The 24,998-nt window shown below is 39.8% G+C and overlaps 1 protein-coding gene across 1 annotated transcript; it reads right to left on the reverse strand.

Moving 5' to 3' along the window:
* Positions 1-8,944: 8,944 nt before the first annotated feature.
* On the reverse strand, positions 8,945-9,681 carry LOC110132378 (small integral membrane protein 19-like). Its single transcript, XM_020885728.2, has one exon. The coding sequence runs from the start codon at positions 9,646-9,648 to the stop codon at positions 9,346-9,348; it is 303 nt and encodes a 100-aa protein (XP_020741387.2). The 5' UTR covers positions 9,649-9,681; the 3' UTR covers positions 8,945-9,345.
* Positions 9,682-24,998: the final 15,317 nt, after the last annotated feature.

Genomic DNA, 24,998 nt, shown 5'->3' on the forward strand with positions numbered 1-24,998 from the left:
TCCCTTTCTGACTTGAGCAGAGGCATGCAGTGACTGGGGACATGTTACAATCCTGTCTATGCACATGTGGCAACGTGTTACTCCAAACACCCAATGGTCCTGGCTCCTGCACACACAAACCCACATGCTGGCAAATGGCTATAGCGCTGCAACCAGATGGGTGAGTGGCCTGAGAGCTGCTGAGACCATATGAGGCAATCAGAAATTTGACTTGCTGGAGATGTTAATTACCTTGCATTCAGGTAAATACAATAATGTGTTCAGGAGGGAATTGTTATTTGGAGTGGACTCCTGTTCTAGAGCATATGCTAACAGGAGACTGCTCTGGTTGGTTGCTTTAGGATCTACACTGTCAACAAGGCTTCCTGAAAAAATAATTAAAGGACTCCCAGCTCGGCTAGGCACATAATGTTTATACCAAACAGAAAGTAACAACAACAACAAAATTTTCAAAATTTGTAGTTTGGTTTCTGACCTTTTGCAGGAATTCATATCAATTCAATTCAGTCGCCCAGTCGTGTCTGACTTTGTGACTTCATGGACTGCAGCATGCCAGGCAGACGGGCTTGTGCATGCCCCTGCAAAGTGGCTTCAGGCGTGTCTGACTCTTTGCGACCCTATAGACTGCAGCCCGCCAGGCTCCTCTGTCCATGGGAGTCTCTAGGCAAGAATACTGGAGTGGGTTGCCATGCCCTCCTCCAGGGGATCCTCCTGACCCAGGAATTGAACTTGCATCTCTTATGTCTCCTGCATTGGCAGGCGGGCCCTTCACTACTACACCACCTAGGAAGCCCCAGTCTTGTGATGGCGAGGTAAAAAGTACATAGATGAAAATCCAACAGGCTGAGAATGGTGAAACCAAAGTGCAGAAAGACGTTTATGGGTTGATGATGAAATTTTGGAAGAAGACAATAAATATCCTTAGGGTTTAGAATTCCATTAATGTACTCTTCTATGATGTGTAACTGAAGGTTTTCTAAACTGTTACAACCTATATTCATAAACTATCAGTCAAGCAAAAAATAGTTCTAAAATATGTGATGTTAGATACTAGAGGAAGGATAATTAAAACAGAAATATTTATCAAATACACACTATGTATTCTATTCTTCTTGATGTTATTAGACATACACATTGGAAAAGCATAATAGGCATTACCTCCTCTATAGTGGAAAAGGTAGAACTTAATCTGGGCCCTGAAAAGTGGTTAGAATTTACACAGATAGTAGATAAGAAAGGGGACATTTCCAGGGAAGAAACGTAACCTAAACACAGGTAGGGAGGTGTGAAAGGTCTTGATTTCCTCTGGAGACAGTAAATAGGTCTCTGCATGGAGGGATAATGCATTGGGGAGCAAAGACAGGTCAGGTTGGGTGGATGAGGCTTGATTACTGAAGGTCATGATAGTCAGAGGAGTTTGGGCCTGATCAAGTAATCAAAAAAATAATGATGGTCAAAGAAGGACTGTGAGGAAAATGATGGCAAAATTACAAGCAGAATGGAATGGAGGGGATAGAGTCTAGGAATAGATGGGCCAGTTAAAAAACTGTTACAGAAATAATAATATTAATAGAACATTATAATAACCATAGCTAATGCTTACATGGCTTCCCAGGGGCTCAGTGGTAAAGAATCTGCCTGCCAATGCAGAAGACACAAGAGACGCAGGTTTGATCCCTGGGTCAGGAAGATCCCCTGGAGAAGGAAATGGCAACCCACTCCAGTATTCTTGCCTGGAGAATCCCATGGACAGAGGAGCCTGGTAGGCTATAGTCTGTGGGGTCTCAAAGAGTCAGACATGACTGAGCACACACACACAAAACAAAACACAAATGCTTATATAGATTTTATTACAGGCCAGACTCTCCTAAATGCTCTCCATATAGTATCCATCTAATCCTCAAATGACTCTGTCAAATAGGTACGAACACTTTTACAGATAAGGATCTGAGCCACTGAAAGTTTTCCTAACTTAGCAAAGGTAACAGTTTAGACAAAGCAGTAATACAGTAATTAAGTAGTAATATGATATGAGGGCTTAGGCTAGGGTAATGTATTAGGCAAAAGAGAAAAGAGATCCTAGTGAGCTCTGTAATCTTAATAGCACACTTTTTGCCCCCAAAGTCATCAACAGAAGCTCATAAAGTTCTCTTTGCCCAACATTTATGCTTTTAGAACCCTTTGTGGACCTTGTCTCTCAAACTTGCTTATTCCATCATTCAGGTTCTATGCTACCAAACCTTCCCCATATTTCTCACTGCTGCTCTCAGTTCTATCCAATGGACTTGCCATTTTGACCTCTCAGTGATTCATGGGTGATGAATCCCAAGTGTCCAGTGCTCTGGTCACTTGGTCGTGGCCCACCCCCTTTCCCATTCCCATGCCCAGGTTGCTTTAGTTCTTAGAGCCCCAGACCTCCAGCTCATTCTGCAGGAAAAGCAAGCAGGATGCATGTGAAGGACATTTACAGAGGAAGATTGGATTGTTGATGCATTGAATGAAAAGATAAGGTTCTAGACAACAATATCTCCAGTCTCCAGAGAAGTACTCTGTATTACCACCCATAAAAGATGCATTGTATTAGCATTACCACCCGCAGAACATTAGATGTGGAAAAGACCCATGATAAGATCAATCTGGATATAAAATGATAGACCTGAAGCCTAATAGTTGTCAGAAGGTATTCGTATTAGAGGGTTATTGAGTCAAATCCTCCTATGTTGGGTTTGTATGGAACATGCAGGCAGAAGCGTTCTAGGGAGTTAATAGCTAGGATAAAGCAGCCCAGTACGAAGTCTGGGGCCTCAAGATACTGGCTTGTGAGTCAAAAACCTAGTCATGGGATTGAATAGTGAACTGGGCTGGGTGAAGCAAGCAGATATCAAGAGAAGAGTCTTAAGGGCTCAGGGGACAAAAGCTCAAATAGGAGGCATGAAAGTACATGGAAACCAAGGAACCAAAATGGGGACTGAGAAGGAACAGAAGAGGAGGAGACGCTGGACACCAGGGCCAGAGAACTCAAGAAGGGACGAGAGTTTCAAGGAGTTTTTAACCTGATTCAAAGTCTCAGAAAAGTCAATGTTAAACTGAAAAAATACATTTTCTCGAAAAAAATCTCCAAGCATTTAGAGTTAGATCTTACTTTACAGAAAAGAATCTCATAAAGATCCTTAGCAGATAAGGATCTGATAAATCAATATATTTTCAACTTCTGCCCACTGGTTTTTATTCATTTCCTTACTAAAGGAGATCTTTGATTGCTTCTAAGTTTTGGAGATTATGAATAAATCTGCTATAAATATCAATTTGTAGATTTTTGTGTGCATATAAGTTTCAACTACTTTGAGTAATACCAAAGAGCACCACTGCTGGGTCATATGGTGAGAGTATGTTTAGTTAGAGACCACTGAACTTCCTTACAGAGTGGCTATACCATTTTGCAATTTTATCAGCAATAAATGAAGAGCTCCTACTTTAATTTAAATTAATTAAAATTAAATCAAATTTGAAATCAGTTTTCTCCATTGCACAAGTTATATTTCAAGTGTCACATGTAGTTAGTAGCTACTATTGGGCAGATCAGATACAGAACATTCCCATCATCACAGACAGTTGTGTTGGACAGTATGTTCTATAGATTCAAGGGATTATATTTTTACAGGATAAGAACTTGGTGTATATTCTATCTGAAGATCAGAAAGGCTACATAATGCCAGAATGATCTGATACTTCTGTTCTTTTGCTCCTGTCATTAATTAAAATTTCTGCCTAAGTGGATCATTGTTAGACATAGTTAAGGTAATTTGCCACTATTCTGAGATGTTCCCTTCAATTATGAATGTCTATCAAGTTGCTATTATCTTTTCATAGTTCTTAATTCATGGCTAAGGATATGGACTCCCTATGTATTCCTTATGCCTCAAGCTCTAGTTGAGGATATAAAAGGAGAAGAATCTGAGTTCACTAGGAAATCAAGACTGGTTATCCTTTTGTCCAACTTGAACGTCAGAGCATTTCATAAGGATGGCACGTCCTGCTATAAATAGAATACAGTCTCTGACTTAAATAGGTACCTTGGAGCCAGTGTCTACTAGACCATAGACTAAGACATGTGGAGCAGATCGAATTAACAAGAGCATTAAATAAATAATGGATATAACTTCAACTAAATAACCAAGTAGAGTAGATAAATAAACGCTCAATTGGCAGGATGTTCTTGTCAATCCTAAATCCAATCAATATTGGCTGATTACCAGTCTTCTTGATGCAACTGGAACACAGTAGTGTCCATGTGCTGTCCTTCATGTAGTACTTTTTTTTTTTTAATAGGCAGGAATGCATGCTATTCAATGTCATGCTCAGATCATGCAAAGTTGTAATTGCAACTTTAAAGCTTTGCTGTATTTTGCTTTTCCATTGTAATTGTCATCTATATGCTTATATACTTCAGAACTTTATGATGTTTCTCTCCAAAGATATAAGAGAGAAATGCATAGCAAGCCTTAGGATAAATATATATAAGTTTTGTGTCCCTGTTCCTATGTTGATGCCTTTCTCTTTTACATGCAAATACAGACATACACACACACACAAATTCACAGGTGCATACACACCCTGGAGCATTAGCTGGGAAGAAAACCTCCCAGTAAATCCACTTACAATGTAAAAGCAGCTTTTCATACTTTCCATTGCAAGACCAGAGGAAAACATCAGTTATTTCTGCCCTCTTCAGAACTTGATGAGAATTTTTGAATGGTGACTCTCAGAAGACATTTTCCATCATTCTCTCATTCCTCTATCTTTCAAAGTGCTCTGAAAAGGAGTGTTATGCTAATTTTTCTGTTCAAAAATCATCCAATGTTTCCTGTGAGTCATCAGTTGGAAGAATAGTATGACTCCATGTTATGGCTGAGTAAATACAGAGATTTGATTTCAGGCTAAGAACAAATTTCAAAGTGCAAATGTAAATCACATAGTTGATCCTTTTTTTCCCCTCTTCTAAGCAATCTACCAGGCATCCAATATGAGGGTGAAAATCACTCCACATGATTCCCCACTTTTCATTACATTTTTCTTTTTGGTTAAAATAATTTCTTTCTTGAATGCGTCTTTCTCTCAACTTGGGTCATCTTTATAATTGATTTTTTTTAAGTAATTTCAATTATTATTATTATTATTTGGGTAATGAATGGGGGATTTTTCAGGACAAAGCACCAAGAAACTGTTCTTAGAAAGAGTTTCATATGGGAAGAGCTTGGGCAGACTAGAACACACACAAATAGATCTTTATTTCTAACTATGTGGGCATATGGCTCAGAGGTAGAGGAACAGAAACAGGCTACAAGGGCAGGAAGAAATGGCTAAAAATTAGTTTGCATCTTCTAATCCCATGAGAGTTTATTTCATTACCTGGTATTTTTTCATTCCTGAGAAAGGGGTAAAGGTCATAACCTATAGCCACAATGTAGCAAGAATACTAGAAAGGAGAAACATCTATCTGGTCATTTGGCCAATTTGGAAATTTTTGTGTGAGAGGAAGGAAAGAAGGAGACAATTAGAAAGAGGATGAAAACACATACCACTTAGAGGAGAGTGGGTGACCTGGGGAAGATTTATAACTTCAAATCTTGCCATCTCCTTGACCATGTGGAATTAGTGCTGGCTGTCATTGAACCATTGACTCAGCTTATGATCAAAGATAAACCATTTGATCTCTCTCTGAATTGCAAATGTCCTTGCATCATAAATTAAGGATTTGGAGACCAGCAGAACTTTAGGATTTTGTGTAAAGATAGAGTAAGAAGAATGACTATGAGGTCCAATAATAACAATATTTTACTTTGAGGGCTGAAAGAGAGAGACTTCTCAGGAGGCATCTTGATATTCTGTATCAGTGATGTACACTGAGTGGACTTGGCTTCTTGCATAAGTCTTTCCCACTGACTCATAATCCATCCTGTGCAAGACCTTGTGTGTTTGCTCATCAGAGCAGCTTGAAACAGGGAGCTTGGATTCCCTTCCTGGGCATTTGCTTTGGTGGAAACCCTCACACAAACTAATGTGATGGAGTCTGTTTGTAGGACAATTTAATCTTTCCTTTTATTATTATCAAGAGGAAATGCTGTTTGTATGTAAAAATTTAGAGACAAATTAATGTCCTTTATAGTGAAAGGTAGGATGGGGGAGAGGTAGAGCAGATGCTGGGGTCCCCACCCTCAGTGGGCTTCCAGCTGCCAGCATCTGCGCCAAGCAAGGACCTTCTCTTGCTACTGGAGCCCAGAGCCTCTCCTGTAGGGCAGGCCTGACACAGGCAGAATCATCGCCCCTCCCTCGAGCAGCCCTCATTCAATGACTGAAACAGCACCTGATGGAAGCTGGTGTGTCAGTGTCCCCACTCCCTCACCCTTATCGGGTGCATGGTCTCCACTGGCTTTCAGGGGCTCCCCACCCATACGGGTGAAAGCAGGCTCCCCTTTACTGGGCTCTCCTTCCTGTATCTCTTCACCACTCTCCCCTGACTACACCCTTCTCTTATCAAACAAATTATATTTGCTCTTTAGTTCTTATTGCAGGGTTTGTTTCTGTGGAACACCAAACTAAGATACAAGTCATAGGAAACTTGGCTAATTATACATAGTTTTATTTAAAAGGAAGCCTTTTAAAAATATCTGTGCTGGGTGTTCTTAAGCACTGTAGAGATGTAAATCTAACCAATCTTTTCAAAACTTTCTGAGTTGAGATATTCAATAAAAAGTGTGTATTTGAATCTTCTGCAAGAGTGCAGGATAAATGCTTTCAAGATTTTCTTTCCTTTTTGATTTTAAATGAGTTAAACTTTAAACCGTACAAATCCCTTAACAACATTAAGGTTTTTAACTTAGTTGTAAAACTGTATACAATCTGAGATCACCCAGAAAACAAAATTGGTATATAATTATCTCATTATTTCACACTGGCTCTCAATTCTGGTTCATTTGTGCATCAGTTTCTCTTATTAAAAGGGAAGTAATTGTAATAGTTGACACCCACTTCTATGGAATTTTCAATTTAATTGATATTTTCATGATACAACTCATCTATTGATAGATTAATTTTTTATAATAATAAAATGACCTAAAATGCATTAAAACACACTGTGATGTAACAGCATATGATAAAAATGAATTTTCTTCATGAAGACATGAAATTTAAAATCAGATCGCCTGGGATCAGAACTTCATTCTGATACTTTCAAATCATGTAACCTTGGGCTATTTACATAATCTTTCTATGTCTTAGTTTTCTTATCTGTAAAATCAGGGTAATAACTGTCCCAAACATATAAAGATTCTGTGTGGACTGGTGCAGTTGTGATTGTAGAGCTCTTCCAGATGTCTGGCCCATGCTCAGCACTCAATAACACGGCAGCTGTTCACATTTGGATCACGTAATGTCAGTCTCCAGCTCCTTTCAGGAGCATTTTTCTTGTTCAGAGTTGGGTCATGCCCTGAGACAATGTGAATGACCCTGGATCAATATGCTGCTTCTTTTGTTGTTGTTTATTTATTTAGGTACACAGTTTGTTCAAATCAGCTGAGATAGCCAGTTTTCATAATTTGTCCAGGTTTGTACCTCACATCAGTGACAGCATTTGAACCACTCCCACTCCTGATTACGTAAGAGCAAAGTTTAAGAGACTGTTTCCTTGCTGCTCTGCTCACCCCAGGCCATAATTACCACTGTTTACAATCCTTCAGTCTATGTATTCATTCTGGGTACAGGTGGGGAATTCAAACTCATCTGTGGGTTAAGAAAGAATTATTCCATTTGATCAACAATCCACCTTGTAAAATATATACACTTTTGAATGACATAAATTTTAAAGTAAGTGCAATTTTCTTGAAATGATTTCACTTGGCCTAAATTTTTCATTTAAAATTTATATTCTTGGAACTTCCCTGGTGGTGCAGTGGTTAAGACTTTGCCTTCCAATCCAAGGGGTGCAGGTCTGATCCCTGTTTAGGGAGCTAAGATCTCACATGCCTCTTGGCCAAAAAACCAAAACACAAAAAACAGAAACAGTATTATAACAAATCCAATAAAGGCTTTTAAAATGGTTCACCTAAAAAAAACAAATTTAATAAAAAGCCCAATAAAATGTATATTCTTTACTTCATAATTGTAAAGGAAAAGGCAATAACATTTAAAATATTAACTCTAACTTTTAAAATGGCATTTGTATTCAAAAACAAATTCTCTCTCTTTTTTAATATTTATTTGGGTGCTCTGGGTCTTAGTTGCAGCATCTGAAATCTTTAGCTGTGCCATGTGGGATCCAGTTGCCTGACGGGGGATTGAACCCAGGGCTCCCTGCATTGGCCGCATGGAGTCTAAGCCACTGGACCACCAGGGAAGTCCTGAAAACAAATTCTTGAACAGTTATATGGACGGTTAAATGTACCTGCTATTGCCTCCAATCAGTTTTTATTTAAATAAATATGAAAAACTGGGCAAAAACATTTCAGTGTTTTCAGCATGAAGTTTTCAGCACAAAAAAGATATGAGTCTACAGGGAAGCTTATTATGGTTAAAAAAAAAAAAGCCCAAGAAGCTAGACAGTTAAACATTTATAGTCATAAGATTCCAAAGCAAGTAGCTAGCACCTGTCAGAGGTGCCATGTATTCAGCAGCACGGCCCTGGCATGGCTGGAAGAAGACTCTTCTGGTGGAAGGAACTCGTGGGAACACCATGAAGGGGAATGAACTCCAGTCCCAGGAAATTTCCACAACTAGCAGGGGGGTGCGCATCAGGATTTCACGGTGCAGAAAAGACAAGTTTCCTGTGTGACTCCTGAAGAAGCAAAGATGGCTAATTCAATCTGAGGTAACAACAGCCACAAGAACACACATTAGTTAGTCCCTTATCCATTACGACATTTATCCCATGGCACAAACAAAGAGGGAGTTCTTTTAATAATTTGATTTTTATTTTTTAATTTTGCGAAAAAGTTCAGAAGTGGCCTAGGCTCCAGACTCTTGTGCTTTTGCTCCTGACTGCATCCTGAAGGAGTTGCAGGTCTTCACAATGTAAGATCGCCATCTCTGGTGACCGTCCGGCTTCCCAGACTCTCTGTGTTCAGGCCTTTGGAGGCATTTTCAATTTGTGGAACAAATGATCTTGAGATGAAATTTTAAAAAGTGAAACCAAACACACCAGAAAATTGGGAGGAAAGTCACAAACAAAATGATTTTATGGAGACAGAAGTTAAAAAAAAAAAACACCCCAAAACTCTGGTCATGGTTTAGTAGCGGGAGGAGACCGCACTCTTGAACAAGAAGCATTTATGCCGCTCATTTTCTGAGATTTCATTCCAGCGAGAGCTGCACACCGTCAGCTTGGCTCTGCGGCTGCTGATAGTCATATTTCCTGGAAATGGAGTTCCTTTCTAGTTGTTGTCTTAAACGAATTTTGCTTATTGTGTCATAAAAGTTGGGCTCTGACGGAGTTTCTGCTGGAGGTGGCAAACGGACTATCCTCACAATGTTCCTTTTATTCCTCTTGGCATACATGAAGAGCCCGAAGCTGACAAGGATCACCACCAGGTACGCGTTGGTAGCTTCATTCCGGGTCTCGTGGACGCTGCAGTCCGCGGCCCCATTGTCCCCCATCACTCCGTACGCCCCAGGCACGGGCGCGGCTCGCTCCACCGGCGGGCGGCGCACGGCGGGGGCTCTGTGCGCGGACCGGTTCCCGCGCGGACCGGACGGCGTCTCCCAATATGCTTCTTTTAGAGTATATTTCAGTGAGTAAATTGGATAACTGTATTCCAGTGAGCAAATTGGAAGTTCTCTATCCTTTCCCTTCTTTCTCCATCCTTGATCACAGATTTAACCAAGAAATGAAAGACAGTCATGATTAAAACAACAAGATGTCTTCCTGAGATGCAATACTTTCCTAAGACTGCAGGAATGGTTCAGGAAGAGAATAGTTAATTTACTTCATAAATTAACTTCGTAAATTAATGGTAGCACAGTGGCTACCATTTTTGTCACATACGTGTCCAGAAAGTCAGAATATCGCTTCTCCCTGTAAGGCAACGACCTACTTTTTTAGGTTCATAGCATGACTGAAGAGACTTAGCAGCCGCAGCAGCAGCAGCATGACTGAGCAGAAAGCGCAGTGAGTTCCCACACGTCCCTGGGGCATCGGCTACTTTCTCTAGGATTGGTTCTCCACCTGCAAAGGGAGCGATTGACGTGGCTCCGGCAGGGAGACTGGGAATGCGACCAGTGGTCATACTTGTGCTCAGTCACGTCCAACTCTTTGTGACCCCATGGACTGCAGCCCACCAGGCTCCTCTGTCCATGGGGATTCTCCAGGCAAGAATACTGGAGTGAGTTACCATTTCCTCCTCCAGGGAATCTTCCCCACCCTAGGATGGAAGCATCTCCTGTGTTTCCTGCATTGGCAGCCGGACCTTTTACTGCTGCACCACCAGGGAAACCTAAAAGTAGATGAATCACAAGGGGCTCGTCTGGGATAACAAGCTTAAATAACCTGGATGTGCATATAACTCTGGGTCCTCACCCCCCAAGATAGAGCTTCAGATGTACTTGGGCATTTGAGGAAAAAAATCTCACCAACAGGGGACCAAAAACCTGTCTGGGTAATGTCCAAATGTATAATAGTATTCTGAGTAGAGAATAAATGAAGAAGTGGTGGAAAAATCAACTGGTCTCAAAGTTTCTTGGAGTCTTCAAACTTCTGTCTCCATTGCTTAACTTGGAAGAACCCAAATTAAGCCCAGTTCAGAGAAGGGAGTTGTTGCTGATTTTGCCAAGTGATGAAAGTCAACGTTAACAGGCCTGTTTAGGGGCACTTGAAAGGAAGATGTGGTTTATAAGCTAGACTTTGAAATATGGGTAAGGTTTGAATTTCACAATATACTATTTGGGGTTCAGTGCAAAGCTCACAGACAGATGGAAATGGTAATTTATACTGGCAGAGAGTTAAGGAGGCCTTTTCAATGAATTGCCTTGGAGATAACCTGCAATTTAAAATATTTCAAAGAGGATCTCATCAAATTTACTCCAAAATTTATATCCTTGAGACCAATGTGGAGTCAGTTGAGGAAGCCTGAGGATGAAGCAGATTTCTAACATCTTGTTTTGAGGTACTGGTGTGACTGTGCAGCAGCCTGCCCTTCAGATGGGTGGAAAAATGAAATTGGAGCAAACTGAAATGGTAATATGGGAATTAGAAATTAAGAGATCACTCCCTGTGGAGGTCCTAGCTGCATCTCTAAGAGCTGAGGGTTCTCTTTGGAGTCCACGGAGTGATGAGTACAGAAGGCAGATAAGGCGATCATAGGGATCTATGTGATGTGGGAGGCTAAGGAAGAGACAGGCCAGAACAGAGCAGAAAAAGAAGACTTGCAAGGCTGAAGGACAAATGGGGACCCAAAAGTCACCAAAAAACAAAAGAGAAGGGGGAGTTTCAAGGAGCATGTGCTCAATAGCCTAAAACGTTATAAGATCAAGTAGAATGTAAACCAAGGAAAAGCTGTTGAATGTTGTTACATTTGAGGGAGCAATCTTGATAATGATGGAGCAAAATATCAGAATATGGGGAGCTGAAGCAATGAAAGGATGTTAAGAAAGATGTGACATGTTTGAGTAGGAAAGGAAGGAAAAAGATGAAAATCAAAGGTGAATTTCAGGTGAAGCTTATGGAGGTTAAGATAAGCTTCACTGCCCCGTATTTACATGTACCCCTCCCAAGGCCCTAAGATGAACACTAGCAATAGACTAGCATATGATTGGAGGTTTTGTGTATTTCTCAAGAGCAAGATATTTTTCCTGCAGTTTGTTGTAAGGTCATTTCCTTTCCACTTCAACTTCCCCCCCTCAGTATGGGATGCTGGGATACAAATTAAGGGGAAGTTGAATTGGAGATACACTTGGTTTGGATTTATTGGAATCATGGGATAAAAAGTCACATCTGGGTATGGTTAAATTACTGCTGGTTTACCAGATATTAGAATAGCTTTCAGATATATATTATAAGCTATCCTTATATTGAAAGAATATATATATTCTTCTAATATATATATATATAGCTTCTTCCCACTCTATCCACATCATGACATGAGGACATCAACAAAAAAAATAGATCAAGTGTTGTTTATATCCTTTTAAAAGGTTACCTAAAATTTGTCACTTAGTGAAAACTTGAAGTTCCCCCAAATCTTGTAACTCATATAGGAAATAAACTTGACAAAACTCTTCTAAAATTGGCATCAATGCCAAAACTTAATGTGCACTTCCCAAGAACAAGTTATGAACCCCTCCACCAATTTTTTTTTCAGGTTAAATAGAATAAAACCCAAAGTTCCATCAAGCATGTTATAGGAAAATATGAATTATTTTCCTTTTCTCAGTAGAGAAAAATGCTATTACAAAGGCTGATATTTGAGGAATCTAGCAAAGAGTATGATGTTTCATCTGGATTTTTAAATCAGCATCTTAAAAAGTGTCTAACTTGTTATGATTTATTTTCTCCTTCTAAATGTATGTTCACTTTTAAAACTAATCTTGTATTCTTAAGGTTCCTACCATCCTAACCACAGAGAAGGCAGTGGCAACTCATTCCAGTACTCTTGCCTGGAAAATCCTATGGATGGAGGAGCCTAATAGGGCTGCAGTTCATGGGGTTGCGAAGAGTCGGGCACAACTGAGCGACTTCACTTTCACTTTTCACTTTCATGCATTGGAGAAGGAAATGGCAACCCACTCCAGTGTTCTTGCCTGGAGAATCCCAGGGACAGAGGAGCCTAGTGGGCTGCCGTCTATGGGGTCGCACAGAGTCGGACACGACTGAAGCGACTTAGCAGCAGCAGCAGCATCCTAACCACAATACCTTCATGAGGTACCCAGGTTGTATTGCTTTGTTTTTTGAGGTTAGAGAATGGATTTGAACCAAAATAATAGCCTACTTACTGTGACAAGAAGTGATTTCAACTTCCTAAGGATCTTTCAAATTAAATATTATTATGCCTGTTATATAAGTGTATTATCATACTGTTTTTTTTTCTTTCCTTTTTTTTTTCCCATTTATTTTTATTAGTTGGAGGCTAATTACTTTACATCATTACAGTGGTTTTTGTTATACATTGAAATGAATTAGCCATGGATTTACATGTATTCCCCATCCCAGTCCCCCCTCCCACCTCCCTCTCCACCCGATCCCTCTGGGTCTTCCCAGTGCACCAGGCCCTAGCACTTGTCTCATGTACCCAACCTGGGCTGGTGATCTGTTTCACCCTAGATAATATACATGTTTCAATGCTGTTCTCTTGAAACATCCCACCCTCGCCTTCTCCCAGAGTCGACAAGTCTGTTCTATACATCTGAGTCTCTTTTTCTGTTTTATAAGTGTATTATCATCAGCTCAACTCAGTCGCTCAGTCATGTCTGACTCTTTGCGACCCCATGGACTGCAGCATGCCAGGCTTCCCTGTCCATCACCAACTCCTGGAGTTTACTCAAACTCATGTCCATCAAGTTGGTGATGCCATCCAACCATCTCATCCTCTGTCATCCCCTTCTCCTCCTGCCTTCAATCTTTCCCAGTGTCAGGGTCTTTTCCAATGAGTCAGTTCTTCACATCAGGTGGCCAAAGTATTGGAGTTTCAGCTTCAGCATCAATCCTTCCAATGAATATTCAGTACTGATTTCCTTTAGGATTGACTGGTTGGATCTCCTTGCAGTTCAAGAGACTCTCAAGAGTCTTCTCCACCACAGTTCAAAAGCATCAATTTTTTGGTGTTCAGTTTTCTTTATGGTCCAACTCTCACATCCATAAATGACTACTGGAAAAACCATAGCTTTGACTAGACAGACCTTTGTTGGCAAAGTAATGTCTCTGCTTTTTAATATGCTGTCCAGGTTGGTCATCACTTTCCTTCTAAGGAGCAAGTGTCTTTTAATTTCATGGCTACAGTCACCAACTACAGTGATTTTGGAGCCCATGAAAATAAAGTCTCTCACTGTTTCCATTATTTCCCCATCTTAAAGGATTGATCCCCATCTTAAAAGATTGTTTCCCCATGTGCTATCTTAAAGGAGAGCAAACTAGTAATTTCCCATGCTGGACTGTCTCTGACCTCCTGAAGTGATCATCAGAACATGGCTATTTCCCACCATGGTGGGGTATTGCCCTCTCCTAGAAGAGATCTATTTCCATTTCTAGTAAAGTGATTTACCTGTAAACAAACAGTTGTATGCAGTGGATTTTTAGTATATATAAAGTACTAATACATAGTGGCATAGGAGAAACTAATCATAACATCTGGTACAAGTTCATGTATACAGCCGTGCTCTCTGTAAATGTTTGATGATAATGGTGTTTGATATGTTTTCACAGTGAACACAAACGTGGTTCTGTTGCATAGTTCACATCCTTTCTCCTTCATACATATGTTTATGGTAGAAATCTATCTTCTGGGTTGTCTTGGGTAAAGTGCTCATTAGAAGTAATGGCATGAACTGTACATCACACCCTTTCCAAATCTATGCTTCTTTTACTCAAAACATTCCCAGTTTTTTTTTTCAATCATGACTATTATGTCCTAGTATATTTCCAACTAATTTCTGCCTCTCTTTGTCATGCCCCTTCCTTCTTTCTTCTGTTCTCAGCATTTCAAGTGTGTGTGTGCTCACTCAGTCGTGTCCAGCTCTTTGTGACCCCATGGACTGCAGCCCGCCAGGCTCCTCTGTCCATGGAATTTTTCAGGCAAGAATACTGGAGTGGTTGCCATTTCCTACTCCAGGGGATCTTCCCAACTCAAGGACTGAACCCATGTCTCTTGCATCTCCTGCATTGTTGGGTGGATTTTTTAGTCATGTCCCAGCCTCCCAAAAATGGTGGGAGTGTTGGAGACAGGACTGTTTGTAATTCAAGCAGACTCTATAGAGTGTACCATATGATCCAAAGAGCTAATTTAACAATTTATTTTAAAAAGTCTCATAATGTAAAATTCTCATTGTTTGCAGATGACATGATCCTCTACATAGAAAACCTGAAGTCTCCACCAGAAAATTACTAGAGCTAATCAATGAATATAGTAAAGTTGCAGGATATAAAATTAATATACAGAAATCCCTTGCATTCCTATACACTAACAATGAGAAAACAGAAAGAGAAATTAAGGAAACAATTCCATTCACCACTGCAATGAAAAGAATAAAATACTTAGGAATAAATCTACCTAAAGAAACAAAAGACCTATACATAGAAAACTATAAAACACTGATGAAAGAAATCAAAGAGGACACAAATAGATGGAGAAATATACCATGTTCATGGATCAGAAGAATCAATATAGTGAAAATGAGTATACTACCCAAAGCAATCTGTAGATTCAATGCATCCCTATCAACTTATCAACAGTATTTTTCAGAGAACTAGAACAAATAATTTCACAGTTTGTATGGAAATACAAAAAACCTTAAATAGCCAAAGCAATCTTGAGAAAGAAGAATGGAACTGGAAAAATCAACCTGCCTGACTTCAGTCTCTACTACAAAGCCACAGTCATCAAGAGAGTGTGGTACTGGCACAAAGACAGAAATATAGATCAATGGAACAAAATAGAAAGCCCAGATATAAATCCACACACCTATGGACACTACAGATGGTGGCTGCAGCCATGAAATTAAAAGATGCTTACTCCTTGGAAGGAAAGTGATGACCAACCTAGATAGCATATTAAAAAGCAGAGATATTACTTTGCCAACAAAGGTCTGTCTGGTCAAGGCTATGGTTTTTCCAGTGGTCATGTATGGATGTGAGAGTTGGACTGTGAAGAAAGCTGAGTGCCAAAAAATTGATGCTTTTGAACTATGGTGTTGGAGAAGACTCTTGAGAGTCCCTTGGACTGCAAGGAGATCCAACCAGTCCATCCTGAAGGAGATCAGTCCTGGGTGTTCATTGGAAGGACTGATGTTGAAGGGGAAACTCCAATACTTTGGCCACCTCATGTGAAGAGATGACTCGTTGGAAAAGACCCTGATGCTGGGAGTGGTTGGGGGCAGGAGGAGAAGGGGACGACAGAGGATGAGATGGCTGGATGGCACCACTGACTCGATAGACATGAGTTTGAGTAAACTCCAGGAGTTGATGACAGACAGGGAGGCCTGGCGTGTTGTGATTCATGGGGTTGCAAAGAGTCAGACATGACTGAGCGATTGAACTGAACTGAATATATCTTTGACAAAGGAGGCAAGAATATACAATGGAGAAAAGACAATCTCTTTAACAAGTGGTACTGGGAAAACTGGTCAACCACTTGTAAAAGAATGAAACTAGAACACTTTCTAACACCATACACAAAAATAAACTCAAAATGGGTTAAAGATCTAAATGTAAGACCAGAAACTATAACACTCCTAGAGGAAAACATAGGCAAAGCACTCTGCGACATAACTCACAGCAGGATCCTCTATGACCCACCTCCCAGAATATTGGAAATAAAAGCAAAAATAAACAAATGGGACCTAATTAAAATTAAAAGCTTCTGCACAACAAAGGAAACTATAAGCAAGGTGAAAAGACAGCCTTCAGAATGGGAGAAAATAACAGCAAATGAAGCAAAAGACAAGGGCTTGATCTCAAGAATATACAAGCAACTCCTGCAGCTCAATTCTAGAAAAATAAAAGACCCAATCAAAAAGTGGGCCAAAGAACTAAACAGACATTTCTTTCAAAGAAGACATACAGATGGCTAACAAACACATGAAAAGATGCTCAACATCACTCATTATCAGAGAAATGCAAATCAAAACCTCAGTGAGGTACCATTACATGTCAGTCAGAATGGCTGCTATCCAAAAGTCTCCAAGCAATAAATGCTGGAAACGGTGTGGAGAAAAGGGAATCCTCTTACTCTGTTGGTGGGACTGCAATCTAGTACAGCCACTATGGAGAACAGTGTGGAGATTCTTTAAAAGAACTGGAAATAGAACTGTCATATGACCCAGCAGTCCCGCTGCTGGGCATACACACTGAGGAAACCAGATCTGAAAGAGACACATATACCCCAATGTTCATTGCAGCACTGTTTATAATAGCCAGGACATGGAAGCAACCTAGATGTCCATCAGCAGACGAATGGATAAGAAAGCTGTGGTACATATACACAATAGAATATTACTCAGTCATTAAAAAGAATACATTTGAATCAGTTCTAATGAGATGGATGAAACTGGAGCCTATTATACAGAGTGAAATAAGCCAGAAAGAAAAACAGTATACTAACCAATACAGTATACTAATACATATATATGGAATTTAGAAAGATGTAATGATAACCCTGTATGCGAGACAGCAAGAGAAACACAGATGTATTCAACAGTCTTTTGGACTCTGCGGGAGAGGGCGAGGGCAGGATGATATGAGAGAATGGCATTGAAACATGTAAATTATCATATGTGAAACGAATCGCCAGTCCAGGTTCAATGCATGATACAGGATGCTCGGGGCTGGTGCACTGGGGTGACCCAAAGGGATGGGATGGAGAGGGAGGTGAGAGAGGGGTTCAGGATGGGGAACACATGTACAGCCATGGTGGATTCAAGTCAATGTATGGCAAAACCAATACAATGTTGTAAAGTAAAATAAGTTAATTAATTAATTAATAAAAAATAAAGTCTCAGAATGGAATCATTGCTCTAACTATCCAGGAATGATGTCTGAACACTTAAGTAAATATATACTTTGAAAAATAGTATATTGGAAAATTATTAAGGACAAGATCATAAAATTTATTTTGACTGCATTTATAACTTGTCTGTATCAAGTGAGTTGGCTCCAGGGAATGCTGATTTTACATTTTTCAAAGACAAAAATCATGTTAACATTTCTGTGTCAATAATAAACAATCACAGAAAACTTTTTTGAATGTGGCATAATACAGAATTTTACACCAAGAGTTTGACAGGCATCTATTTTATGTTCTGATAGAATGATGAGAAAAAGTTATGAGTTTGATTTTTAAAAATTTTTGTTAGAGTATAGTTGATTTAAGACGTTGTGTTCAGTTTCTTCTATACAGCAAAGTGAATCAGTTATATATATATCAGTTCAGCTCAGTCGCTCAGCTGTGTCTGACTCTTTGCGACCCAAAGAATTGCAGCACTCCAGGCCTCCCTGTCCATCACCAACTCCTGGAGTTTACTCAAACTCATGTCCATCGAGTTGGTGATGCCATCCAGCCATCTCATCCTCTGTCATCCCCTTCTCTTCCTGCCCCCAATCCCTCCCAGCATCAGGGTCTTTTCCAATGAGTCAGCTCTCACATCAGGTGGCCAAAGTATTGGAGTTTCCACTTCAGCATCAGTCCTTCCAATGAACACCCAAGACTGATTTCCTTTAGGATGGACTGGTTGGATCTCCTTGCAGTCCAAGGGACTCTCAAGAGTCTTCTCTGACACCACAGCTCAAAAGCATCAATTCTTCAGCACTCAGCTTTCTTTATAGTCCAACTCTCACATCCATACATGACCACTGGAAAAACCATAGCCTTGACCACACTGATCTTTGTTGGCAAAGTAATGTCTCTGCTTTTAATATGCTATCTAGGTTGGTCATCACTTTCCTTCCAAGGAGTAGGTGTCTTTTAATTTCATGGCTGCAATCACAATCTGAAGTGATTTTGGAGCCCCCCAAAATAAAGTCTGCCACTGTTTCCACTGTTTCCACATCTATTTCCCATGAGGTGATGGGACCAGATGCCAAGATCTTAGTTTACTGAATGTTGAGCTTTAAGCCAACATTTTCACTCTCCTCTTTCACTTTCATCAAGAGGCTTTTTAATTCCTCTTCACTTCCTGCCATAAGGATGGTGTTATCTCCATATCTGAGGTTATTATTTCCTGGCAATTTTGATTCCAGCTTGTGCTTCCTCCAGCCCAGCGTTTTTCATGATATACTCTGCATATAAGTTAAATAAGCAGGGGGACAATATACATCCTTGATGTACTCCTTTTCCTATCTGGAACCAGTCTGTTGTTCCATGTCCAGTTCTAACTGTTGCTTCATACTGACCTGCATATAGGTTTCTCAAGAGGCAGGTCAGGTGGTCTGGTATTCCCATCTCTTTCAGAATTTTACACAGTTTATTGTGATCTATGCAGTCAAAGCCTTTGGCATAGTCAATAAAGCAGAAATAGATGTTTTTCTGGAACTCTCTTGCTTTTTCAATAATCCAGCAGATGTTGGCAATTTGATCTCTGGTTCCTCTGCCTTTTCTAAAACCAGCTTGAACATCTGGAAGTTCACGGTTCATGTATTGCTGAAGCCTGGCTTGGAGAAGTTGAGGACTACACACACACACACACACACACACACACACAGACACACATATATCCACTCTTTTTTAGATTCTTTTCCTATATAGGTCATTACAGAGTATTAAGTAGAGTTCCCTATGCTATACAGTAGGTCCTTATTAATTATCTATTTTATATATAGTAGTGAAGCTTCATGTCTGACCTTTTGTGACCCCATAGAGTGCAGCACACCAGGGTCTTCCATCCATGGAAATTTTCCAGGCAAGAATACTGGGGTGGGTTGCCATTTCCTACTCCAGGGGATCTTCCCTAGCCAGAGAATGAACCTGAGTCTCCACGAACAGAGGAGCCTGGCAGACTCCTCATGGGGTCGTGGTCAGACATGACTGAGCAACACTTTCATTTTTCATATGTAAAATAGATAATCACCAAGGACTTACTATACAGCACAAGAAACTATATTTAATGTCTTATAATAATCTGTAATAGAAAAGAATCTGAAAAAGTATATATATATATATATATATATATATATATATATATATATACACACACACATACACACACACACACAAACATATATTTGAATCACTCTGCTCTACACCTAAAACTAACACATCATTGTGGACCAACTATACTTAATTAAAAAGAATACTGGCTCTTATACAAACTGACGATAAGTCATATAGAGAATCTAATACAAACTCCAACTAAGAACCTGCTATAAACCCTTGAACCCTTGAATACTGCAATGTTGGGCTTTACTCTGTAACAAACTGCCTCAAGTCTTACTGATTTAAACAACCGCCATTTATTCAGTTCATGGTGCTGAAGTTCAATAATTTGGACTGGACTCAACTCAGCAATCACGCTGACTTAGGCAGGCTTAGCTGATCTCTACTGGGGGGTCCCTCCTAAGTCTCCAGTTGCCCCCCATTTCCATCATATTGCAGTCATTAAGTTCCAAGAGCAGCAATTAGAAGTGTGCCAAGCCCAGAACGGATGGTGCATTGACTGTGCCACATTCTACTGGCCAAAGCAAGTCACCAGGTCTGTCCATCGTTAACCTCTCGGTGGGAGGAGATGCAAAGAATTGGTCAGTTTTACCATTCACCACAGCCCTGAGTTCATTTCCTTTCCTGAATCCTCGCAGGATATCTTTACTGTCAAAGTGATGGATTGATCTGAGATTTATTTTCAATTTTATCTCTTTGAAACAGTGCTCATTTCCCCAGGGCATGCTTTTTTCTTTCTCTTCCTACATTTCTCCTTTAAAAAAATTTTTTTCCTGAGGTAATATTTACATAAATATTTGGCATTAGGGGGCTTCCCTCATAGCTCAGTTGGTAAAGAATCCACCTGCAATGCAGGAGACCCCAGTTCAATTCCTGGGTCAGGAAGATCCACTGGAGAAGGGATAGGCTACCCACTCCAGTATTCTTGGGCTTCCCTTGTGGCTCAGCTGATAAAGAATCTGCCTGCAATGTGGGAGACCTGGGTTCGATCCCTGGGTTGGGAAGATCCCCTGGAAAAGGGAAAGGCTATCCACTCTAGTATTCTGGCCTGGAGAATTCCATGGACTATATAGTCCATGGGGTTGCAAGGAGTTGGACATGACTGAGCAACTTTCACTTCTTTGGCATTAGGAAGTTCTTTCACCAAATGGATCATTTTATGTAACTCTCACAACAATCATAGATTGTTAGACAAGATAAACATTTTAATTTCCCTTTTACACTAAGGAAATAGTAAGTCAAATAGATTAAATCAGGTACTGGGCCTCACTCCAACAGGCTCCTGAGAGTCAGTCCATCGTTAAGTTTTCAGGAGTCTTGGGACCTAGTTGTTAAACATAGTCATTATTAAAAATTAAACATATCATATTAAAAATAAAAGTAATAGATACTCACATCTCATCACTTTCTAATTATTGTGTTGGCCAAAGAGTATGTTGGGGTTTTTCCATAAGATGTTATGGAAAAGCTGAATGAAATCTTTGGCCAGCCCATTATTTTAGTGTTCTCTTAAGGTTACTTATATCTATTGTATCTGTATAATGGAAACAGTGTATAATGGTGTGCTCTTTGCTGCCCATTTTTCCAATCCCACATTCAGCAACATCACATTGGTAGCAAAGAAACTGACTATAGGGGAAATATTTACATGGTGGAAGTCAGCATTCAATTTTTCAGTTTACTGACTATCTAAACTTGCAAAAGAAAATGAAGAAAATGTTAATAAAATAGATTAAACTTAAAAATGTGTTTGGTCCATTGCTGTTACATTGTGAAAAACTGAGAAACTCGCCTTCTAATATTTAAGTGCTATTATCTGACTTAGCGAAGAAATAACGTCATTGACAAACAAGTGAAGATCCAACACAAATCCTTCATGGCCTCACTTTAGTCTTGGTAAAGTGAAGTCGCTCAGTCGTGTCTGACTCTTCATGACCCCATGGACTGCAGCCTACCAGGCTCCTCCGTCCATGGGATTTTCCAGGCAAGAGTACTGGAGTGGGGTGCCATTTCCTTCTCCAGGGGATCTTCCCGACCCAGGGATCAAACCTGGGTCTCCCGCATTGCAGGCAGACGATTTAACCTCTGAGCCACCAGGGAAGCCCATAACACAAGTACAATTATCAATCAACATTCATGCCAAAGCTATTCCCGGAGAACCAGGTGCTAAATATTTCCCAGCTCAGGTTAAAATCAGACCCTAGAGACTTCCCTGTCAGTCGAGTGGTTAAAACTCCATACTTCCAGTGTAGGGGGTGCAGGTTCAATCCCTGTTTGGGGAACTAAGATCCCACATGCTCTGAGGCAAGGCCCCCCCGAAAAAATTCAAAAATAATAAAAATTAAATAAAGGAAGCAGCTTTTATAATAGCCAGGACATGGAAGCAACCTAGATGCCCATCAGCAGATGAATGGATGAGGAAGCTGTGGTACATATACACCATGGAATATTACTCAGCCACTAAAAAGAATTCATTTGAATCAGTTCTAATGAGATGGATGAAACTGGAGCCCATTATACAGAGCGAAGTAAGCCAGAAATATAAAGACCATTACAGTATACTAACACATATATATGGAATTTAGAAAGATGGTAATGATAACCCTATATGCAAAACAGAAAAAGAGACTCAGATGTATAGAACAGACTTGTGTTCTGTTCTATAAGAGAGAACAGTAAATGTGGCAGATGGGGTTGCTTGATGGAGTCTGTCCCATTCACAGCCTTTCTCTCTGGGCATCTTCCAATGATTGGCATAAGGATGCCACAGTAACCCAGTCAGGGTCAATTAAGTAAGTGGAAGGATTTTTTAATGGACCGACTTGACTAGCATAGAACTTTGGCCTTTTGTTGTTCTCTCTTCATTCATCTCTCTGCCTGCCCAAAGGTGGAGCCAAATGAGGCAATTGCCATGATTATAGAAGCTGAGAGGCTGAAGATGGCAGAAAAGAGCTTGGATCCTCAATAACATTAATGAGCTACCAGATGCCCTGGACTGCCATCCTCTGGACTTCTTGATCTGTGAGAAAAATGAACTCCTGTCTACTTATGATACAGTTGGTGTGTTTTCTATTATTTGCCACTGAAAGTATTGCTAACTGATAAAATGTGTCAAAATTAGAGGTGGGAGTTAGAGAGAGGGAAGAACAGTGGGTAAGAAACTGCATTAATGAAAAAACAGTTTGTTTAATTTAACACCTTCCAATAGTCAATAATATATATTTCTGTAAAAAGTAATGATCACATAGTCAGGAAGTTCACAAAATGGCAGAAAATACCCAATGAAAAAGTGATATAATTTAAGAGATTTCCTTTGGAAAAAGCGAAATCCATTTTATTCCTAACTCGAACACATTCAAGTCTGAGACAAATGCATGACAGCAGGTTGGAAATTTAACCCGAGGAAAGACTATCTAAGAAAAAAATGGACCATATAACTGTTAGAAAAAAAAAATTATACAAATGTAAATTATATAAAAATATATAATTTATATATGTATAAATTTATACTATGTGCTACTGAACTTCTAAAGAAGTTTTCCTAATGAAGGACAAGAAATATGGACTACAGCAGTTGGTATAATCTTGCCAAGAGTAACTAATCTGGGGTAAGTTATCATTAAAAAAATGATATTGAAAATGATAAGCCATATTCACTGTGATTAATTAAGGAAAGCATGTTATTCTATTTCTTTTTTTTTTTCATTTATTTTTATTATTTGGAGCTAATTACTTTACAACATTGCAGTGGTTTTTGTCATACATTGAAATGAATTAGCCATGGATTTACATGCATTCCCCATCCCGGTCCCCCCTCCCACCTCCCTCTCCACCCCATCCCTCTGGGTCTTCCCAGTGAACCAGGCCTGAGCACTTGTTTCATGCATCCAACCTGGGCTGGGGATCTGTTTCACCCTAGATATACATGTTTCGATGCTGTTCTCTTGAAACATCCCGCCCTCGCCTTATCTCACAGAGTCCACAAGTCTGTTCTATACATCTGTGTCTCTTTTTCTTTTTTTGCATATAAGGTTATCATTACCATCCTAAATTCCATATATATGTGTTAGTATACTGTAATGGCCTTTATCTTTCTGGCTTACTTCGCTCTGTATAATGGGCTCCAGTTTCACCCATCTCATTAGAACTGATTCAAATGAATTCTTTTTAATGGCTAAGTAATATTCCATGGTGTATATGTACCACAGCTTCCTCATCCATTCATCTGCTGATGGGCATCTAGGTTGCTTCCATGACCTGGCTATTATAAACAGTGCTGCAATGAACATCGGGGTGCACGTGTCTCTTTCGGATCTGGTTTCCTCAGTGTGTATGCCTAGAAGTGGTATTGCTGGGTCATATGGCAGATCTATTTCCAGCTTTTTAAGGAATCTCCACACTGTTTTCCAAAGTGGCTGTACTAATTTGCATTCCCACCAACAGTGTAAGAGGGTTCCCTTTTCTCCACACCCTCTCCAGCATTTATTGCTTGCAGACTTTTGGATAGCAGCCATCCTGACTGGCATGTAATGGTACCTCATTGTGGTTTTGATTTGCATTTCTCTGATAATGAGTGATGTTGAGCATCTTTTCATGTGTTTTTTTGCCATCCGTATGTCTTCCTTGGAGAAATGTCTGTTTAGTTCTTTGGCGCATTTTTTGATTGGGTCATTTATTTTTATGGAATTGAGCTGCATGTGTTGCTTGTATATTTTTGAGATTAATCCTTTGTTTGTTGCTTCATTTGCTATTATTTTCTCCCAATCTGAGGGCTGTCTTTTCACCTTGCTTATAGTTTCCTTTGTTGTGCAAAAGCTTTTAAGCTTCATTAGGTCCGATTTGTTTATTTTTGCTTTTGTTTCTAAAATTCTGGGATGCAGGTCATAGAGGATCCTGCTGTGATTTATGTCGGAGAGTGTTTTGCCTATGTTCTCCTCTAGTTTTATAGTTTCTGGTCTTACATTTAGATCTTTAATCCATTTTGAGTTTATTTTTGTGTATGGTGTTAGAAAGTGTTCTAGTTTCATTCTTTTACAGGGGGTTGACCAGTTTTCCCAGCACCACTTGTTAAAGAGGTTGTCTTTTTTCCATTGTATATCCTTGCCTCCTTTGTTGAAGATAAGGTGATCATAGGTTCGTGGATTTATCTCTGGG

Source organism: Odocoileus virginianus, unplaced genomic scaffold, assembly GCF_023699985.2.
Source record: "Odocoileus virginianus isolate 20LAN1187 ecotype Illinois unplaced genomic scaffold, Ovbor_1.2 Unplaced_Contig_24, whole genome shotgun sequence".
Taxonomy (NCBI): Eukaryota; Metazoa; Chordata; class Mammalia; order Artiodactyla; family Cervidae; genus Odocoileus; species Odocoileus virginianus.